The sequence below is a fragment of the Nelumbo nucifera genome, chromosome 7 (assembly GCF_055504915.1).
Source record: "Nelumbo nucifera cultivar China Antique chromosome 7, China Antique-T2T, whole genome shotgun sequence".
Lineage (NCBI taxonomy): Eukaryota > Viridiplantae > Streptophyta > Magnoliopsida > Proteales > Nelumbonaceae > Nelumbo > Nelumbo nucifera.
The window spans coordinates 14,672,468-14,690,027 of NC_142655.1; the positions used below are offsets into that span (position 1 = coordinate 14,672,468).

A 17,560-nucleotide genomic window follows, 5' to 3' on the forward strand; every position below is an offset into this window, starting at 1 on the left:
AATGGAAGAGCCTTTGACCAATCAAAAAATACCATGGATTATCAAAAAACCCCATGAATTTTGATAAATACCACCTGATTGGTTACCACTTATGACCCATCAACTTTTGATAACACCATTAATTGGTCATAATTTTTCTCATATCATGTCTTTCTGGTATCATAGCTAAACCCATAATATTTCATTATTTAATTATGGAGATGTCTTTCTAGTATCATAGTTGAACCCATAATATTTCATTATTTAATTATGAATTTGACTATGATACCAGAAAAACATCCATATCATAAAAGCGATAGTGATAACCATTACGTGGTATTTATCGAAATTTACGGGGTGGTTTTGATTGGCCAAAACCCTTCCTTTCTGGTATCATGTCTTTTTTGGAAGTATAGATTTTTTCTTTTTGTTTTTTTTTTTTTCACTGAAAGCATAGATTTTCTCTTTAATTATATAGTATTAGAAAATTTGTCAATCAGCTGATTTAGGTTGTGTTTGGTATCATTGCTGTTTATACTTAAAATGTTTTGGGCGTTGCTAACATTATTAGACATCACCCACGGCCTCCCAAACATGTACCTTTTAAGGTATGCCTGTTTCAACTGTAAACATCCTTGAATAATGGTTGTATGTCAATTTGTATACGTAGTAATGGAGGATTTCACTATGGTTAGGTTGGTCACCTTGGGCTACTCGAGGTTTCAAACCCGAGCCCAACCTGACCCAGTGCCAGGCTGACAGTTCAGGCCAAGGCCCAGATCTTAACCCGAAAGTGGAAGCCCAATCAATTAGAAAATCTGGTTGGGCCTGGTCAGGTTTGTTTTGGACACCCAATTGACATCCCACTTTGATTTGTTGAACGAAGCTAAAAAACTTAAGCCCAATTAGTGACTGGGCCAGGCTAACTCTTGCTAGACCCATTATTTACATCCCCATTTTGGCTGATCAAACTTGAGATCTACCACCGTAGCAAGTTTAAAATTGGAAGAAAAATGAATGATTAAGTGTTCCAAGTTCCAAGCTTACGTTGTGATTTTGCTGGTTCTAGCAGAGACTTGGGATCAAATCATGCTGTCACCAGGGTTGAGGGGATTATGGTGTGTGTATGGGCTAATAGAGCAAATTGGTTATTCACAGAGTGCTCCACAGAACATCCCTACTGTGCATTGGGAAAATCTCCTGATTCCTATACTTGTCATAGGGAGATGTTCTCAATGCATGGTTGAGATGTGCTGTGGGGCGTGCTCTGTGGGGAGTCAATCTGAAGTCATGGGGTATCCCCTGATGTGGATAAGCTTCATGATTTGTGCTTTTATAGCACGAAAGTACAAAGTCCAGTTTTTAGACTTTTATGCTTTGGGGCTTAAAAGTGTTTTGGCTTCATATTATAATATTTTCAAGGGAAAATATATGATGCTGGAAAGACGTAATACCAGAAATGCTTTATCCAATCACAACCCCATGAACTTTAATGAAAATTCACCTGATTGGTAACTACTTTTATGATGCCGGTTGATTGGTTGTAAGTTTTCTAGATTGGTGTCATATCTTTCCGTCATCATAATTGAACCCTAATTTTAAAAGCGAGTCTTACCTAATACTGAAGAACACTTTGTGGTTCAATTTTACTTTTCACAACTCCAATCTCAAAAGCAAAACCTTATCCAAACCGTACCTTAGTTAACAACAATGAAGAAAATATTGTGAAGTGAATTGCTTTCTTTTGAATGTATATCTTTTGGTGTTATTGATTACTCTTTGGCTGTCGTTTGTTTAGTTCGTAAGCAGGAAGATGAAATCATTTTGACCCAGGATATGGCTGATCAAAGTTCATAATTTTCATACGATATGCCCCATATTAAGCATATTGTATCGTACCTTCTGGGTTCTGATACGTCTGTTTACGGATGTTTTGGATCCCACTATTTTTTAATGAAAAATACTCTTTTTTAACTCCCAAAAATTAAATTAAAAAAAAAAACTAAAAGAAATACCATTTCCGTGTGTGTCTGAGCACCGATGGCAGAAGCGTATCAATACTTTGAACCATATGGCTGACAACAATGAGAAATAGAGAATACAGGAACTGATGTAGCTATCAATGGGTAGTCATAGGAGGCACTGAACAAGATGGATTGAATAGGCAATTGGAGATAAGAGAACAAAAGGAATTTCGAGTTTAGCTGAATTCTAAGGTTGTGTTTAGTATCATTGTTATTCTACGTACCTAAAACATTTTCGGTTGATTAATACAAATATAACTGTTATTTAAGACTATTTATACTTGCAACAAGGGTACCCTAAAAATGAATGTGCCAGAGCTTGTTAGTAGAAATGTTAAATTGATGTTTCTCCTTAGTGAGTTAAAGTCTAATCGAACTAAAGTAACTCTGGAGTTAGGATCTTCTGCTAATAAAATACGTTCTAATTTCCTACCAATTTGATCTAACACTGTACATCTTACTATGAAACTGGAACCCGCCATAAAAGTGAGACACATCATATATGAGATATACGATGTGGGATCATATTGGTAGAGGGTTCAAAGGTGTTGGCAGGTGATATGGACTCGTAACTCTCATATATTGTCTACCCCCCTAAAAAGAATCTTATATGTGGTGTGACAATATATGTATTGATTGACAATATGTCTCTTACCAATTTGTATTGATTGACCTAAAGGGTTCAAAGTATCGACACGTATCGGCCCATACCGGCCGATACATATTGTTCTGGAACCCTACCAATACGTCCCTATAGTGTGTGTATTAGGGGTCTGACCGGTTCAGGGGATGGAGGAGACTTAAACCGGCCCCCTTGAACCAGTTCCAAAAAAAAACAATACTATCGATTTGCCTGATATGCCCATACTTTGAACCGGTCCCAAACATAACCCAAGTGTTGGATATATTGGCAAGTTATTCATTGGTCCTCATTCTCTAATGGAATGTTCTGTCGTTTAGCAGAAGATAGAAGTGAGAGATTCTAGTCAGAACTCAGAGGAGAGGGAGACAAACAATAAAGCTCTAATTCTTTCCTTGTTCTGCTCCCCAACAGCGTCACCTTCACCCATTAACCCATAGATCAGAATCATTAGATAGAAAGATTTAATGGAGTTCCCACACCTGTTGAGCAGTCTCGCATGGAGATCTGATGGTGGAGCTTATGTCGGACTTAGCTTGGAAGCCTCTTAAGTTGTAGTTTTGACTGAGCCAATATTTGATGAATAAGTGGTTTGAGAAATAAATTATATCTTATGATATAGAAAAATTTAATGGAGTTCCCACACCTGTTTAACCTCCCATGGAGATCTGATGGTGGAGCATATATCGACCTCAGCTTGTAAGCCTCTTAGGTTGCAGCTCTGAGTCTTCTGACATCTCAAAGTGCATCCTAATGAATAGGGAAAACACTTGTAACCTATCCTAATTAGTAGGGGTGGCCATGAGCTGAGTTTTTTATGAGCTATTTGAGTTCGGTTTGTAAAAAGTTCGGCTTGATTCGGTTCCAATCGAGCTTTGAGCCGAACTCGAGTCCAATTTATAGGTTTGATTAATAAATGAGTCAAGCTCGTATATATATAATAAAATTATAAAAAATAATATATATAATAAAAATATTATAATTCTTAATTTTTTAAATATCAAATAAAAAATATTTTATATATATATTTTTTTATTTTTATAAAATATTTTTTCTCAAATCAAACTTAAACTCGAACCTTGTCCTACCTTAGTGAGCTGAGTTTGAGTCTCATACTATTCGGATCGGTTCGAACCCACCTCTACTGATTAGACAAAAGCATCTGACCACCTCTTGATTTGTATATCTAAATCCTGAAATTTAACTTAAACCCTAAAATCTAAATATTAAAACCTAAAGGCGTACGATGAACAGATCTCCTCAGCTCCTTTGGTTTTACAAAGCCATTATGTACCGCACATCATGAATATTTTGTGGTTCCATGTGGGTCCCTTCTTGGTGTGCATCATGTAGCTACAGTTTTGAATCAAATTGAGGATCTAATCTTTCAACGATATTGATCTGAAAACCAAAACAAAAACCAACAAGTAACAACTCATTCATCGCTCATTTCTAGATGTATAATTCATCTGGTTGGCCTTTTATTTTTATCCTTGACAATAACAAACTTTAATTAATTTGACAGATCTTTATTTTTGTCCTTTGAGATGCATAAATAGCTTACAAAATGGTTCCGATGATGACTTGACCTATGTTTCATATGAATAAGTATGATCAAAACTATATTATCACATCAATTGACTGGCATTGGTCCATCAAGATTAGACTAAATTAGATTATTTTTGTCCTTTGGCATGCATAAATAACTGACAAAATGGTTCCGATGATGACTTGACCAAGGTTAAGTATGTTTCATATGAATAAGACTTGGAATGAGAACAGTGAAAGGAACTCTAACACCATTTTTGAATGAGTGAAGGCCCTCAAGGGAAGGTTTTTATAAATCGTCCCCATTGTCATCTAAGCTTGGTCCCAATTATATTATATGGGGTCGGTTACGTGAATCCTATTTTACCATTCTGTTCTATTTAGTAACTACATAAAGACATGTGCAATTAGACTGTAGAACCCATTAAGAACCAATATTCACTGTCTAACATCTAACATCTGACATTTGCTAGAGAGATAATATGGTGTCTTGCTGTCTTGGAAAAGAAAGGGTTAAAACACTAGTGGGAGTGACTTCAGATTTTATAGTTACTATGTCTTTACCAAGGTTCGACACTTAGACCTTATTTATTTTCATTGATTATAGATGAATTGACTAAACATATTCAAGGAGAAGTTTCATGGTGCATGTTGTTTGTTGATGACAATATTTTAATTGATAAAACTAATGAAGGATTAAATGCAAAATTAAGCTTATGGGCAAATGCCTTAGAAACAAGAGATTTTAAAACAAATAGGACTAAAACATATTATATATGACATGAGAATTTAATAATAATAGGAGTGTAAATAAAGATATGCTTAGGATTTGATACCAAGAAATAAGTCAATGTGACCATTTCCGGTACCTTGGTTCAATATTTCATAACAAGGGAGAGATCGAGGAGGATGTCACCTAAAGGATTAAAGTGGGATGGGCAAAATTGAGGGGTGCATCTGCACTTTTTTTGTGATAGGCAAATATCACTTAGATTAAAAAGAAAATTCTATAAAATAATTGTAAGACCAATTATGTTGTATGGAAATTAAAAAGTGTTTGGCAGAAATGCAACTGCTAAGATGGATGACTGGAAAAACTAAAATGGATAAGATTAGGAATGAAGTTATCCATAAGGACCTAGGAATAGTTCCAATAGGTGATAAAGTGATAGATAGATAGATAGAGAGAGAGAGAGAGAGCGTAAACTAAGATGGTTTAAGTATATTCATGCAGGACCATCGACTACATCGATTAGATTAAGTGATTTACACATTGAAGGGGCTAGAAGAACTTGAGGTAGACCAAAAAGGACATGGGTAAAAGTAGTAAGAAATGATTCACGTACTAATAATCTAATAGTGGATATGAATTTACAGATACATATATATACTATGGATTGGCGAAACATGATTCATGTAGGGATAAGGCTTGGGCGACCATGATGATGACTTTAGATTTATTAACCTTAGTCTACGTTTTCTTCAATTATCACTAGTTGAATAAGTTCATTTTTTATCCTATTATTTCTAGCTTTCCCTTTCATCCATCTCAAAAAGTACATTTCTACCATATTCATTTTTGGACCACATACTATCTCTTAATTAAGTTTCAACACACTATAAAATATTATACTGTCTCTTAATTAAGTTTCAACACACTATAAAATATTATACTATCTCTTAATTAAGTTTCAACACACTATAAAACATTGTTGGCCTTGTAATGTATTGTGAAAATTTCTTGGTAACATTATTTAAACCTTTTGAAGTGTTATATATGGAATTAAAATTTTCTATATATTGGTAGGCCTTCTAACATTAACAATAATTATGGTAGAAAAAGCATTTCATTAGTTATAAATCACTTATAGTAGTCGTACAAGACTACAAATATCTCTTAGGTTTTGAACGGAAAATAAAGAAAGGAAGAGAGAAGAGGACAAGAAAAAGAAGAAAGATGAAGAGGGAGAACTCGTGGGGAGGTTTTAGAAAGAAGAGTGGTTGGTGTTGTTGAAACAACCACCCCACCCCTTAATTTATATACATAATTTCCTAATTGTAAAATAACTCAATGCTTACATGGCAAGATAAGATAAGATTAAAGTTAAAACTAATCCTAGATAAGATAAAGTAAAAAAAAAAAGCAAATCCTACTAGGAAAGCTGATTAAATCTAAGTATGTCCCAGGGTGTCACACGAATACTAATGTGGGGTCCGCAGTTTCCTACACTCCCCCTCAAGTTGGGAGTAGATATTTGTCATTCCCAACTTGCATAGGTCTTCTTCTAACTTCTTTCTTGAGACAGCCTTGGTGAGAAGGTCTACAAGTTGCATGTCGGAGGCGATGTAGGGAAGGCATACTTCTTGAGATGTATCCCTTTCTCTGATGCCGGTGCACTTCAATATGCTTAGTTCTATCGTGCTGCACTAGATTATGAGCTATATTGATGGCAGTCTGATTATCACAGTACAACATTAGGGGTTTCTCAAAAACAATACCCAATTCCTCAAGTAATGATCTCAACCGAATCTCAGCCACACAATTTGCCATTGATCTATATTCAGCTTCAGCAATGGAACGAGAAACAACACTTTGTTTCTTACTCTTCCATGAGACCAGATTACCTCCTACAAAGGCACAATATTTAGAGGCAGATCTTCGATCATCAACACACCTAACCCAATCAGCATATGTGTAGACTTCTATCTTCATGTGGTTATTTTTCTCGAACAAAATGCCTGTGCCTGGGGACCTCTTCAAATATGTTAATATCCTTTCAACCGCAAGGAGGTGAGTAGTTCTAGGAGAGTGCATATACTGACTGCATAATTGATGTCAGGTCGTGTGAGACAAAAATAGAGAAGTTTTCCAACTAACCATTGGAACATAGCTTTATCTTCAATAGGCTTTCCACCTTCTACACTAATCATGTGATTCTGTTCAATAGGTGTGTCCGCAAACTTAACTGCCAACTTTCCTGTTTCTTCTAGTAGATCAAGGACATACTCTTGTTGAGAGACAAAAATCCCATGCTTGGATCTAGCTACCTCAATGCCCAAGAATTATCGTAGTTCCTCCAAATCTTTTATCTCAAATTCTTGATGAAGGAGTTGCTTAAGAAACTCAATTTCACTAGTATCACTGCCTGTTACTACAATATCATCAACATACACAGCAAGCAAGGTTACAGAAGAATCCATTCTCCTAATAAACAAGGTGTGGTCTGACTAGGACTACACATATCCGAACATATCAAGGGATCGCCTGAATTTGTCAAATCAAGCTCTGGGGGACTGTTTTAGTCCATATAAAGATTTGGTCAATCGACAAACCTTTCCTATCTTCCTACAATAAAATCCTGGAGGCAACTGCATGTAAACTTCTTCCTGCAAGTCTCCATTGAGAAAGACATTTTTAACATCCATCTGATACAATGGCCAAGAGTAACTGGATGCAAGAGATAATCGGACTCTGATAGTGGTCATCTTTGCTACTGGTGCAAAAGTCTCTAAGTACTCAATACCATATGTTTGAGTGAATCCTTTTGCAACTAATCGGGCCTTATACCTTTCAATAGAACCATCAACATTATGTTTCACAGTGAATACCCATCTACATCCAACCGGTTTGTTTTCTTTAGGCTGATCAACTATCTCCCAGGTATTGTTTCTGATAAGGGCATCCATTTCTACTTTTATTGCATCTTTCCATTCTGGTATCTCCAATGCTTCCTGTATTGTTCTGGGAATGGGAATATCAACAATGAATGCGAGAAAATACTTGTAGAAGGGAGACAAATGATCATAGGATAAGAATTGAGAATTGTAATGAGATGTGGTGCAATGGCGTTTGCCTTTTTGGACTGCTATGGGGAGATCAATGTCACCAAATGAAGGTGAAGGCTCCATGGTTGGATGTCTCTCATCTGTGGTACCTGGATCTGGATCTGTAGGAGGAACTGGGGCTATTGTGGTACCTAGATCTGGATCTGCAGAGGAATTGGGGCTACTGTGGTACTTGGATCTAGATCTACAGAGGAGACTGGGACTGGCCTGTATTGCTAATGTCCGAAATCAACCGGTCTCCAATGCCTGTGATAGACTCTCACATCCTTGCACCTTTGACATCATTCCCCATTACATCCTTCTTCATTTAATGGGATTGGTAAATGAACTTCTGATGAGCTATTCCTACCTTCACTATTCTTCCCCTAAGGAGAAATCGTTGGATAATAGGGTTTATCCTCAAAGAAGGTGACATCCATTGAGACAAATCTTTTTTCCAAAAGTGGGTTCATAACAACAATATCTCTTTTGAGTTTGGGCATATCTAATCAAAAGGCATTGGAAGGCCTTATGATCAAATTTGGAACGATGAGGGCCAATGATTTGAACGAAGCAAGTGCACCCAAAGGTTTTGAGGGGAATGGTAGACAATTCTTTATTAGGGTATAAAAGGGTGAATGGAGTTTTCATGTCAAGAACCCGTGAGGGAATCCGATTGATAAGATAACCTGCTGTAAGAATGGCATTCCCTTAGAAATGTAGAGGCACATTTGAGGTAAACATAATGCCTCTCGCTACCTCCAATATGTGTCTATTCTTTCTTTCAGCAACCCCATTCTACTATGGTGTATGTAGGCAGGTTCTGATGGATAATCCCATGACTATGCATGTAGGAGGCTAATGGGTTTGAAAAATATTCTTTTGCATTATTAGATCTAAAAATTTTAATTTTAATCCCAAATTGGGTTAAAATCATTTGATGAAATATTCGGGTTAATGCTACAACCTCATCTCGAGAATGCATAAGGTAAACCCAAGAAAACCAAGTATAATCATCAACAAATAATAGGAAATATCTGTACCCCACCATGGTAATGGTATGATAGGCCCCCAAACATCAGTATGCACAATTTTCAAAAGGAATATTGCTTCTATTATTACTTAATGAATATGTAGTCCTGCAATGTTTTGCAAGCTCACAACTTTCACATTTCAAACATGTCATCTGAACAGATTCAAATATACTAGGAAACAAACTTTTCAAAGCCTGAAAGAATAAATGGCCCATCCTATTATGCCAAAGCATCACCTGATCAACAGACTAAGAAACAAAGAATTCTTAGTTTCACTATCCTCCTGATGAACACTTCCTCCAAGTAGGTAGATTCCATTTGTCTCATGGCTAGTCCTAATCACCTTCCTTGTTTCTAGATCCTGAAAAACACGTCGATCAGGAAAAAATGTTATTGAACAATTCTATTTTTTTGTAATGCTACTAACTGAGAGCAAGTTAGTATTAAGCTTGGGAACATGCAGGACAGATGATAGGGAAATTGCATCAGACAACTTGATGTCTCCTTTACCAGAAGATAAATGATAGGTAGAGAAAAGTGATGGCAAGCTAATTATATGGTCAGATGCTCCTGAATCTATTATCCAATAATGTTTTGTAATACCTGGAGCTGAAGCATGATAAGCTGAGGCCCGATTACCTGATTGAGAAAAGGATGAGGTTGAAGGAGCTGATGATGGCTATGGAGATGATACTAAGTTATTGACTTCACTTTCTAGTTGTGTTAGAGTAGATCGGACAGCAGCTAGGGTGTCTAGAGAATTGCCTCTTGAGGCTGTTGAGGCTACACTATTAGTGTTGACAGCCATATTGGCATTCCCCGTTTTGTTTTTGAGTTTTGCTGGAACTAGATGTGAATGCAGCTTCCAAAGTGTCTTTAATGTGTTTAGGTTTCTTGTAATGTTCACAAACTAGGTCATTTTTAGCATTTTTTTTTATATCCCATTCCTTTTCTCCCTCAGGCTTGGGTTTAACTATTGCCAGGGCAGATTCGAAAGGTTGCTGCCATAAAATAACCTTTCTCCTAGTTTCTTCACTATGCACTAGGGAATAGGCTTGAGACAGATTCACACTTTCTCTTGTCAATAGTTGTTGTCTTACAATATCATATTCAGAATTTAGGTCAGCAATGAACTCAAATACTCTGTTAGTTTCAATATGCTTTCTGTAAGTCTGTACATCTTTCTAACTCTCTCATTCAATTGTCTCAAGGTGGTCAATATCATGCCACAGAGATTTTAGGGTTGAAAAATAAATAGAGACACGTTTCTCTCATTGTCTAAGATTTTTAACCTCACATTTCGACTCATAAGCCTTAGCAACATTAAAGGGCTGAGAGTAGGTTTCTTTCACAACATTTCATATTTCTTTAGCTGTTTTTGCCCATAAGTAATTTCCGGTGATGTGTGGCTGCATGGAGTTGCACAACCATGTCATCACCAAATAATTTTCCTGAATCCACTTAGCATTAGTGGAATCCTCCTTAGTTGGTTCCTTCACATCTCCCAACAAATAGTTCAGCTTTCCTCTTCCCCCAATGGCCATCATGACTGATTGGACCTACTCTAAGTAGTTTGAACCATCAAACTTTATAGTTGTAATCTGGAAGGTGTTTTCAGTCATGCCACCTGAACCAGTCCCAAAAACACCCTCTCCTTGGCTCTTAAACTCCATTCTTAGAAGTTAATTAAAGGGCACTTCCTAATTACTGTACTAGTCGGCCTACTGGGTCTGTAACTAGTAATGGGACTAGATGAAGAATTCTGATTCAATAAAAGAAACCTCTCTAATTACTATGACAGTCGACCTATTGGGTCTTGAGACTGATAACAGTAGAAAAAACCGATTCAACCGTAACAGTCTTGCTGAAACAGCTTTATTGGGTCTTCTAGAGAGTAAAGAATAACTTTAAATCAAGGAGACAAATCCGATTACCTCCTTGAAATAATAATAGTCCTATATCGCGAGGGTTTTCTCTTAAACCCCAAAAGAAATATTGAAAGGAGAAAATTTTCTAACCGTACCTCTTAGATCAAGTTATTCTTGATGCCGATCTTAGGAAAGATTGAAATCTCACTAGGGAATTCTGAAACACTCTATTTTTTTTATCAAAGAACTTCTGAAATTCTGATCGTTTCTTCCAGTCTTGAAAAGCTGATCTCAAACCAAAATTCCTCTGAAATTCTAATAGCCACCTTCAGTCTTGATCAAGAACTAATCTTGATCCGCTTATCTTTCTCTAATTCTTCTTGGTTATCAAGGACCGATCCAATCTTTGGATTGCTTCTGTAGATAACCTCCAAGAATCAGCCGAAGAACTGATCTTTCTATTCTTCCAGCCCTAGGCAATTCTCATGTGGTCGGCTGGATCAAACTCACATGAGAAGCCCTAGATCTTGCTTTGATACCAAGTAGTCATACAAGACTACAAATATCCCTTAGGTTTTGAATAGAAAATAAAGAAAGGAAGAGAGAAGAGGAGAAGAAAAAGAAGAGAGATGAAGAGGGAGAACTCATGGAGAGGTTTTAGAAAGAAGAGAGTGGTTGGTGTTTTTGAAATAGCGGCCCCACCCCTTAATTTATATACATAGTTTCCTAATTGTAAAATAACTCAATGCTTACATGGCAAGATAAGATAAGATTAAAATTAAAACTAATCCTAGATAAGATAGAAGAAAAAAAAACAAATCCTACTAGGAAAGCTGATTAAATCTAAGTACGTCCCAGGGTGTCACACGAATACTAATGTGGGGTCCACAGTTTCCTACACTTATAAACAACTTGTTTTGTAGTTTTTGAGAAAACATAACAATTTCATTTATAATTTACATCTTAGGTATACACATGTAAAACTAATACTAAAAATAGACCCTTTGAATTCCTAAAATAATAATAATAATAATCTTGAGCTCAAAATATGAAATACACCAAATGTAAAGGAAAAAGAAAATTCAACTTGGACATTGAAATAACGGAATATGATTTCTTCTAAAATAAAAAGGGAACAATATATGTGTATTTAATGGCATCCCAAACCAAAGTAGGAAAATAATGAATATTGGATGATATTAAAGTAGTTAATTGGAATATGAGAAGTAGGGGTGGCCACGAGCAGAGCTTCTCACAAGCTATTTGAGCTCAATTCGGTTTAAACCGAGCTCGAGCTCAATATATAGGCTCGTTTGCTAATCTAGCCGAGCTCAAGCTTAGTGAAGCTTGCAAGCCTAATCAAGCCTAGTATAATAAATAAATAATTTTTATTATATACATACATACATATACATATGCATATACATACATACATACATATACATATGCATATACATACATGCATACATACATATACATATACATATGAATATAAATACAAATATTTATATACAATAAAAAATTTTTATTATATAAAAATATTTTCTTATATAATATTTTTATTTTTTATGTATAATATTAATTTTTTATAATTCTTATTTTTTGTTTGTAAAATAAAAATAATTTTTATAATTATTTTTTGTATGGATAATAATAAATAATTTTTATAATTCTTAATTTTTTGTATGTAAAATAAAAAATTATTTATATATATAATTTTTGTTTTTAGAAAAAGCTTGGCTTGTAGTCAAGTTCAAACTTGCGAGCTTGAACCGAGCTTGAGCTCGAGCCTAACACTATTTCTGTGAGCCAAGCTCGAATAGTCAAGTATTCTACTTGGCTCGGCTCGAGTGTGTAAGAAATATGGGTTGCATCTTTCAGGTTTCTTTTTTCCAACTTCTATAGTCTCCATTTAGAGAAAATATATTGTAAAATGGTCTTTCACATAAATATTGATTACAATGGTCTTTAACAAGTATTTATTTGTACATGCTATAATAGTTGATATTGAACAATATACATTTTTATGCAAAATGCATCCTAATACCTAATAATTTACAGAAAGTTTCAAGAAAAAGTTATTTGTTTGTATATATTAGAAAATATTAATTATAAACTAAGGAGCTAAGTCAATTACTCTAAATTTTATTAGATTATGTGAGTTATTCATTTATAAAAAAACAATTATCGTATGGAAGCCTATTGTATTTCATTTATTTACACATAGCTCTACATATAGAAATATAATAATATAATAATAGGTTACTAGATAATATTTAATTGCTTGAGAAATACATATTTAGTTTTAATGCCTTTAGTAAATGAAAAGTTTAAAACTAACCTGATCTATTGATCTCTGCCCTTGGAAATTATATATACATACATGCATACTTACAAGTGCAATTGAATTAATTTGTAGCCCATTAATAAATAAAATAATACATTCACTCGGTCCATCTCAATTCTCAACCTCAATCCCCACCCTTTTATTATATCTTCTCAGTTCTCCCAAGTGATGTTCAAATCTTTAACTTCGATTCAAATATCCCTCGAAGAGGGTTTAAAGTAGGGGTGTCCATGAAAAACTAAAAAACCGAACTAAACCGAAAAAACCAAACCGAAAAATGCAGTTAATTGAACCAATCTGTTCGGTTTCGGTTTGGTATTTTTGAAAACTGAAGGATCAGTTCAGTTTTTGGTTACCCTAGAAAAAAACTGACAGTTAACCGAATCGACTGGTATAATATTTATAGTATATTTTAAATATATGTCACATATTTTCTATATACTATATATAAATATATATGCATTATATATAAATATATACATATATTATATTTATAATAATCTATTTATAAATATATTATATATCATTTATTATTTATAATATATATTATAAATATAAAAAACCAAAAAATCGAAGAACTGATTTGGTCAAAAACCAAAAGTAATGGACCGATTAACCAATGGTACCGGTTTGAAGAATTTGAAAAACCAGTAGGACCAGTTCTGTTTGCAAAAATTGTCCATGGTTTGACCGAACCATGGACACCCCTAGTTTAAAGTTGACAAATGGCAAACACAATTTAACTTATGATTTGTCCCATAAAGCATTTTGAATAGGTGTTATCGTAGGCTGAGCTGGGCTTAACACCTATGATAAGGGATATAGTCTGAGTCCTGATTTGGATTTAATTTATATAATATTTATGTGATATAATATATGTATAAAATATATGATATATTTGATACAAACATAAAATATTATGTATATATGTATGTATGCATATATCAGGACTGGGTTTGAACATAAAACTTAGTTCTGAGCCTGAAATTTTTTAGCCGGGCTGAAATATGATAACCCCTAATTTTGAACCTCAGGCTGAGTTTGAAAGGAGTATAAATGCAAATATCTAGAGTGCAAAACCTTATATTTTGTATGCATTTACGCGTATTTGCATTTATACTATTTCCTGAGCCTCAATCACTGTGCACAGGTGCGTGGAAGATTCGAATGCTGTTTAAAACTTTCGATCCCTGCAAATCGAATCGACAAGCCAAGCGCTATAAAGTAGCAAAGTTAGAACATATCCAAACTCAAAGTTGCAGATATTCTAAGCCAAGTGGTTACACTAATATGCATGCGTACAAACAATGAACCCCCCAAGAATGAATCCACCATGAACGACAGATACTGTGTCGAAATCACAGAAAGAAGAAACGACAAATGGTCTATGGATCGAAGAAGATAGCCGATGTGATGTTTTCCCCCCATCACAGTCCAGGAAGAATGGAAAAAGTTTAGGTTTTCCAAGTTGGTCACCCAGAAGGATTGTTTACAGTTTCCCTGCAACGGGAGATGATATGGCCAATTCACACCATCCACTTAATTGGGGCTCCTCCCTAGACTGGCCATTTGTTCAATTCCCAGTCCCCACATCAACCTTTTGTCTACTTTGGAGCTTTCCACAGCAAGAACTAACCACTGAAAGTGCAAAGCTTTTTTTTTTTTTTGAGCTACATCAGAAGGATGTTTTGAGCAGAAGGAAGATATATATGGAGTGACAATATAAGAAATTAAAATCTAATTAAGATTCCTGTGTCGTCGTTTAGTTGCCCTTCACTATGATAGGTTATGTCTATATATGAAAAACCACTTTTTGTCTTTTGTCTTGTTTTCTTATGATAGGTTATGTCTAGTTGCCCATCTCCATTATTCTACTGAGCTGTAGTGCAACGCACTACAGTGGCTGTCAGCTTTCCAAAGGCAAATGATAAGATTGTAATAATGCTTAGAAAGCTTTATATCTAGGGGTCATCTTGGAGGGGTGGGTATGGGTACGCAGGAGGTAAAGTCTGTCCCTCAGGGATGAGAGCGATAGGCCCTGAGATCAAGCCTATTTCCAAGTTGGTTCCTAACCTTAGATGAACTGGGTATACACTACCAGGGAGAGTTGAGGATTTGCCTAGCTTCACTCTCCTAGCTTTTTCTTTTCTAAGAAAATAATCTAATACCCTTTCATTAAGTTGGAAGTCACAAGAGTAATACAAATTCTTGGGCCTGAGATGGCTAAAACATAGATTGGCCAGTTTAAGCTGGTTGTTTTCTTGTTGATTAGCTTCAAGCCCCACGAGCACCCCATCTAGTGATGTTATCATCATCGATCATCATTGTTTCTGTCTATTGTCTGTCCTTGTTATTACAAAAGACCCAACTAATTAATCCACCGACTACTGTCTATGTTAGAGCAGCTGTTCTCAACCCAGTTTATTATCTGGTCTGCTCAAGTTGGTCCTTTTCGCAATCCTATCCATTGCCATCCCTGGCCACACAAGGCATTCTGCTCCTAATGTGAATGCTCACTGGTTTTTTATTTCACTTTGGTGCATGGTTAACACTTAACATTAACTTCCCTCCACTGTACCAGAGAGAGAGAGAGAGAGAGAGAGACTGTGGGCACTAAAACACTTCAAAGCTCAAACATGAAGGCCTAGTTGACAGTAACACTTACCACAAATAGATCTTTATATGAGAATTTATTATCAACAAATTAACCAGACGGGTGCCATTCATAAGCATCAAGATTCCCGCTTATGTGGAACCAAGATTGCTCAGATGCCACATCAACTGTGGTAAAACCCAAGCAGGCTGATAACCAATAGTTCTGCACTTACCTTTCTGAACAAAAAGTAGTGCAGCCTTCTGTGTCTTTTGCCTATTCCCAGAAGGTTATTAGGTCCTTATACTAGCATTAACTTACTGAAATAACCTCATTTTGTACTATCTAATACTGTTAGCAAAAACCCATTTAACCTTAGATCTTAAATCATTAAACGGGATGAAATAACCTCATTTTGTACTATCTAATACTGTTAGCAAAAACCCATTTAACCTTAGATCTTAAATCATTAAATGGGATGAAATTGAAGACCAACAACCACCATGTGCTTTGTATGTTCTGCAACTGGGAATAGACTAGAACCTTATTTTTTTTCCCTTTTCTGTTGGTGGAAAACCAACTTAGCTCAACCCTTCAAGTATTCATGGACTATAACAAGTATATATAAGATCAGAAAGGAAAATGGTTAAGTACATATACTCGAGTTGATTAACAAAGAGAAATATAGAACTCCCCAACTGAAGGACGCTGAAAATATTTACATTGCATCAAGGCTTCTGAAGAAATCTACCTGAGGGAATTCAGTGAACAAACAAGGAGGCAGGAACCCCACAAAATTCTCTAGCATCTGAGGGGTGAAAACATCATCAAAAGGCTCCAGCAAAGAATCGGAGCTCGCCGCCGGGGACTCTTGATAGGCGTCTACCCTGGGGACTTCCGCTACACCTTCATTGGTAATCTTAATGGGTTGATCTGGTACCCTCTGAACACTGTCGGTGTCGGAGAATCTAGCGACGGTGTCAGTCAGGTCGGAGTCTCTGCCGGTGAGCTCTTGCACTAGAGCCCTAAACTCTGATGCACTGGTCTTGACCTTCATGGGGTTTGAGATGTACACAACTTTGATTGGTTTCTTCTTTGATTTGGCCTGTTTAGCGGCCTTCTTCTGCTGAACACTCAGCTTATCCATTTCTACAGATGAAGGAACTGGCGACTGCTGATGGGTCTGTGTTCTACAATCTACATAAAGGAAAACCAGATGGGGAGAAAGGTGGGCGGATTTAAAGCAGTACGGAGGTAGTTTTTGAGGTGGTTTCGGTAGTTTCTGGGAAAGAAAAGAGAAGAGAGAGAGAAGGAGCGGGTTGTTTGGATGGAGTAAATGGGAGCCGGCGAGAAATGAGAGAGAGAGAAGCTTCGATTTGAAGTGTTTTACCAGAGTTATCAATACTTCAATAATGTATGCCACGTGGCCTTCCAGAATCCCTCACATGGATGTGCTGACGTCTCCCTTTTTTCTTGGGCTGACTTCAGAAAACCGACGTGGTCGTCGCCTCGTTGGATTCCGTTTGTGTTATTATTGGCTGGATTCGCTCGGCTCAACTTCAAAAGGGTGTCCATTATCGGCTCCGAGAAATGATCAAGTGTTGATGGGAAGTGAAATTCTTTTTCAATGGAATTCATCATGCCCACGGAAATGGAATCCATCAGGATCACCTCCAATTTCACAAGTTTATGGGGGTGTTAG

The 17,560-nt window shown here is 36.0% G+C and overlaps 1 protein-coding gene across 1 annotated transcript; it reads right to left on the minus strand.

The window, feature by feature from the left end:
• Window positions 1-4,007: 4,007 nt before the first annotated feature.
• On the minus strand, window positions 4,008-17,223 carry LOC104611361 (sigma factor binding protein 1, chloroplastic-like). The gene is made up of 3 exons (XM_010278382.3): window positions 16,610-17,223; window positions 9,287-9,411; window positions 4,008-4,044 (listed from the first exon to the last, which is right to left on the minus strand). Exons 1-3 carry the CDS (start codon window positions 17,003-17,005, stop codon window positions 4,023-4,025), a joined length of 543 nt encoding a protein of 180 aa, XP_010276684.2. The 5' UTR covers window positions 17,006-17,223; the 3' UTR covers window positions 4,008-4,022.
• Between the last annotated feature and the right edge of the window lie 337 nt (window positions 17,224-17,560).

Coding starts and splice junctions, on each gene's coding strand:
- LOC104611361 (XM_010278382.3), bottom strand. CDS start 17,005: ATGGATAAGCTGAGTGTTCAGCAGAAGAAGGCCGCTAAACAGGCCAAA. Junction 9,412..16,609: donor TGTTCACTGAATTCCCTCAG/GTAGATTTCTTC, acceptor CGTGTTTTTCAG/GATCTAGAAACAAGGAAGGT. Junction 4,045..9,286: donor TTTCTTAGTCTGTTGATCAG/GTGATGCTTTGG, acceptor TTTGGTTTTCAG/ATCAATATCGTTGAAAGATT.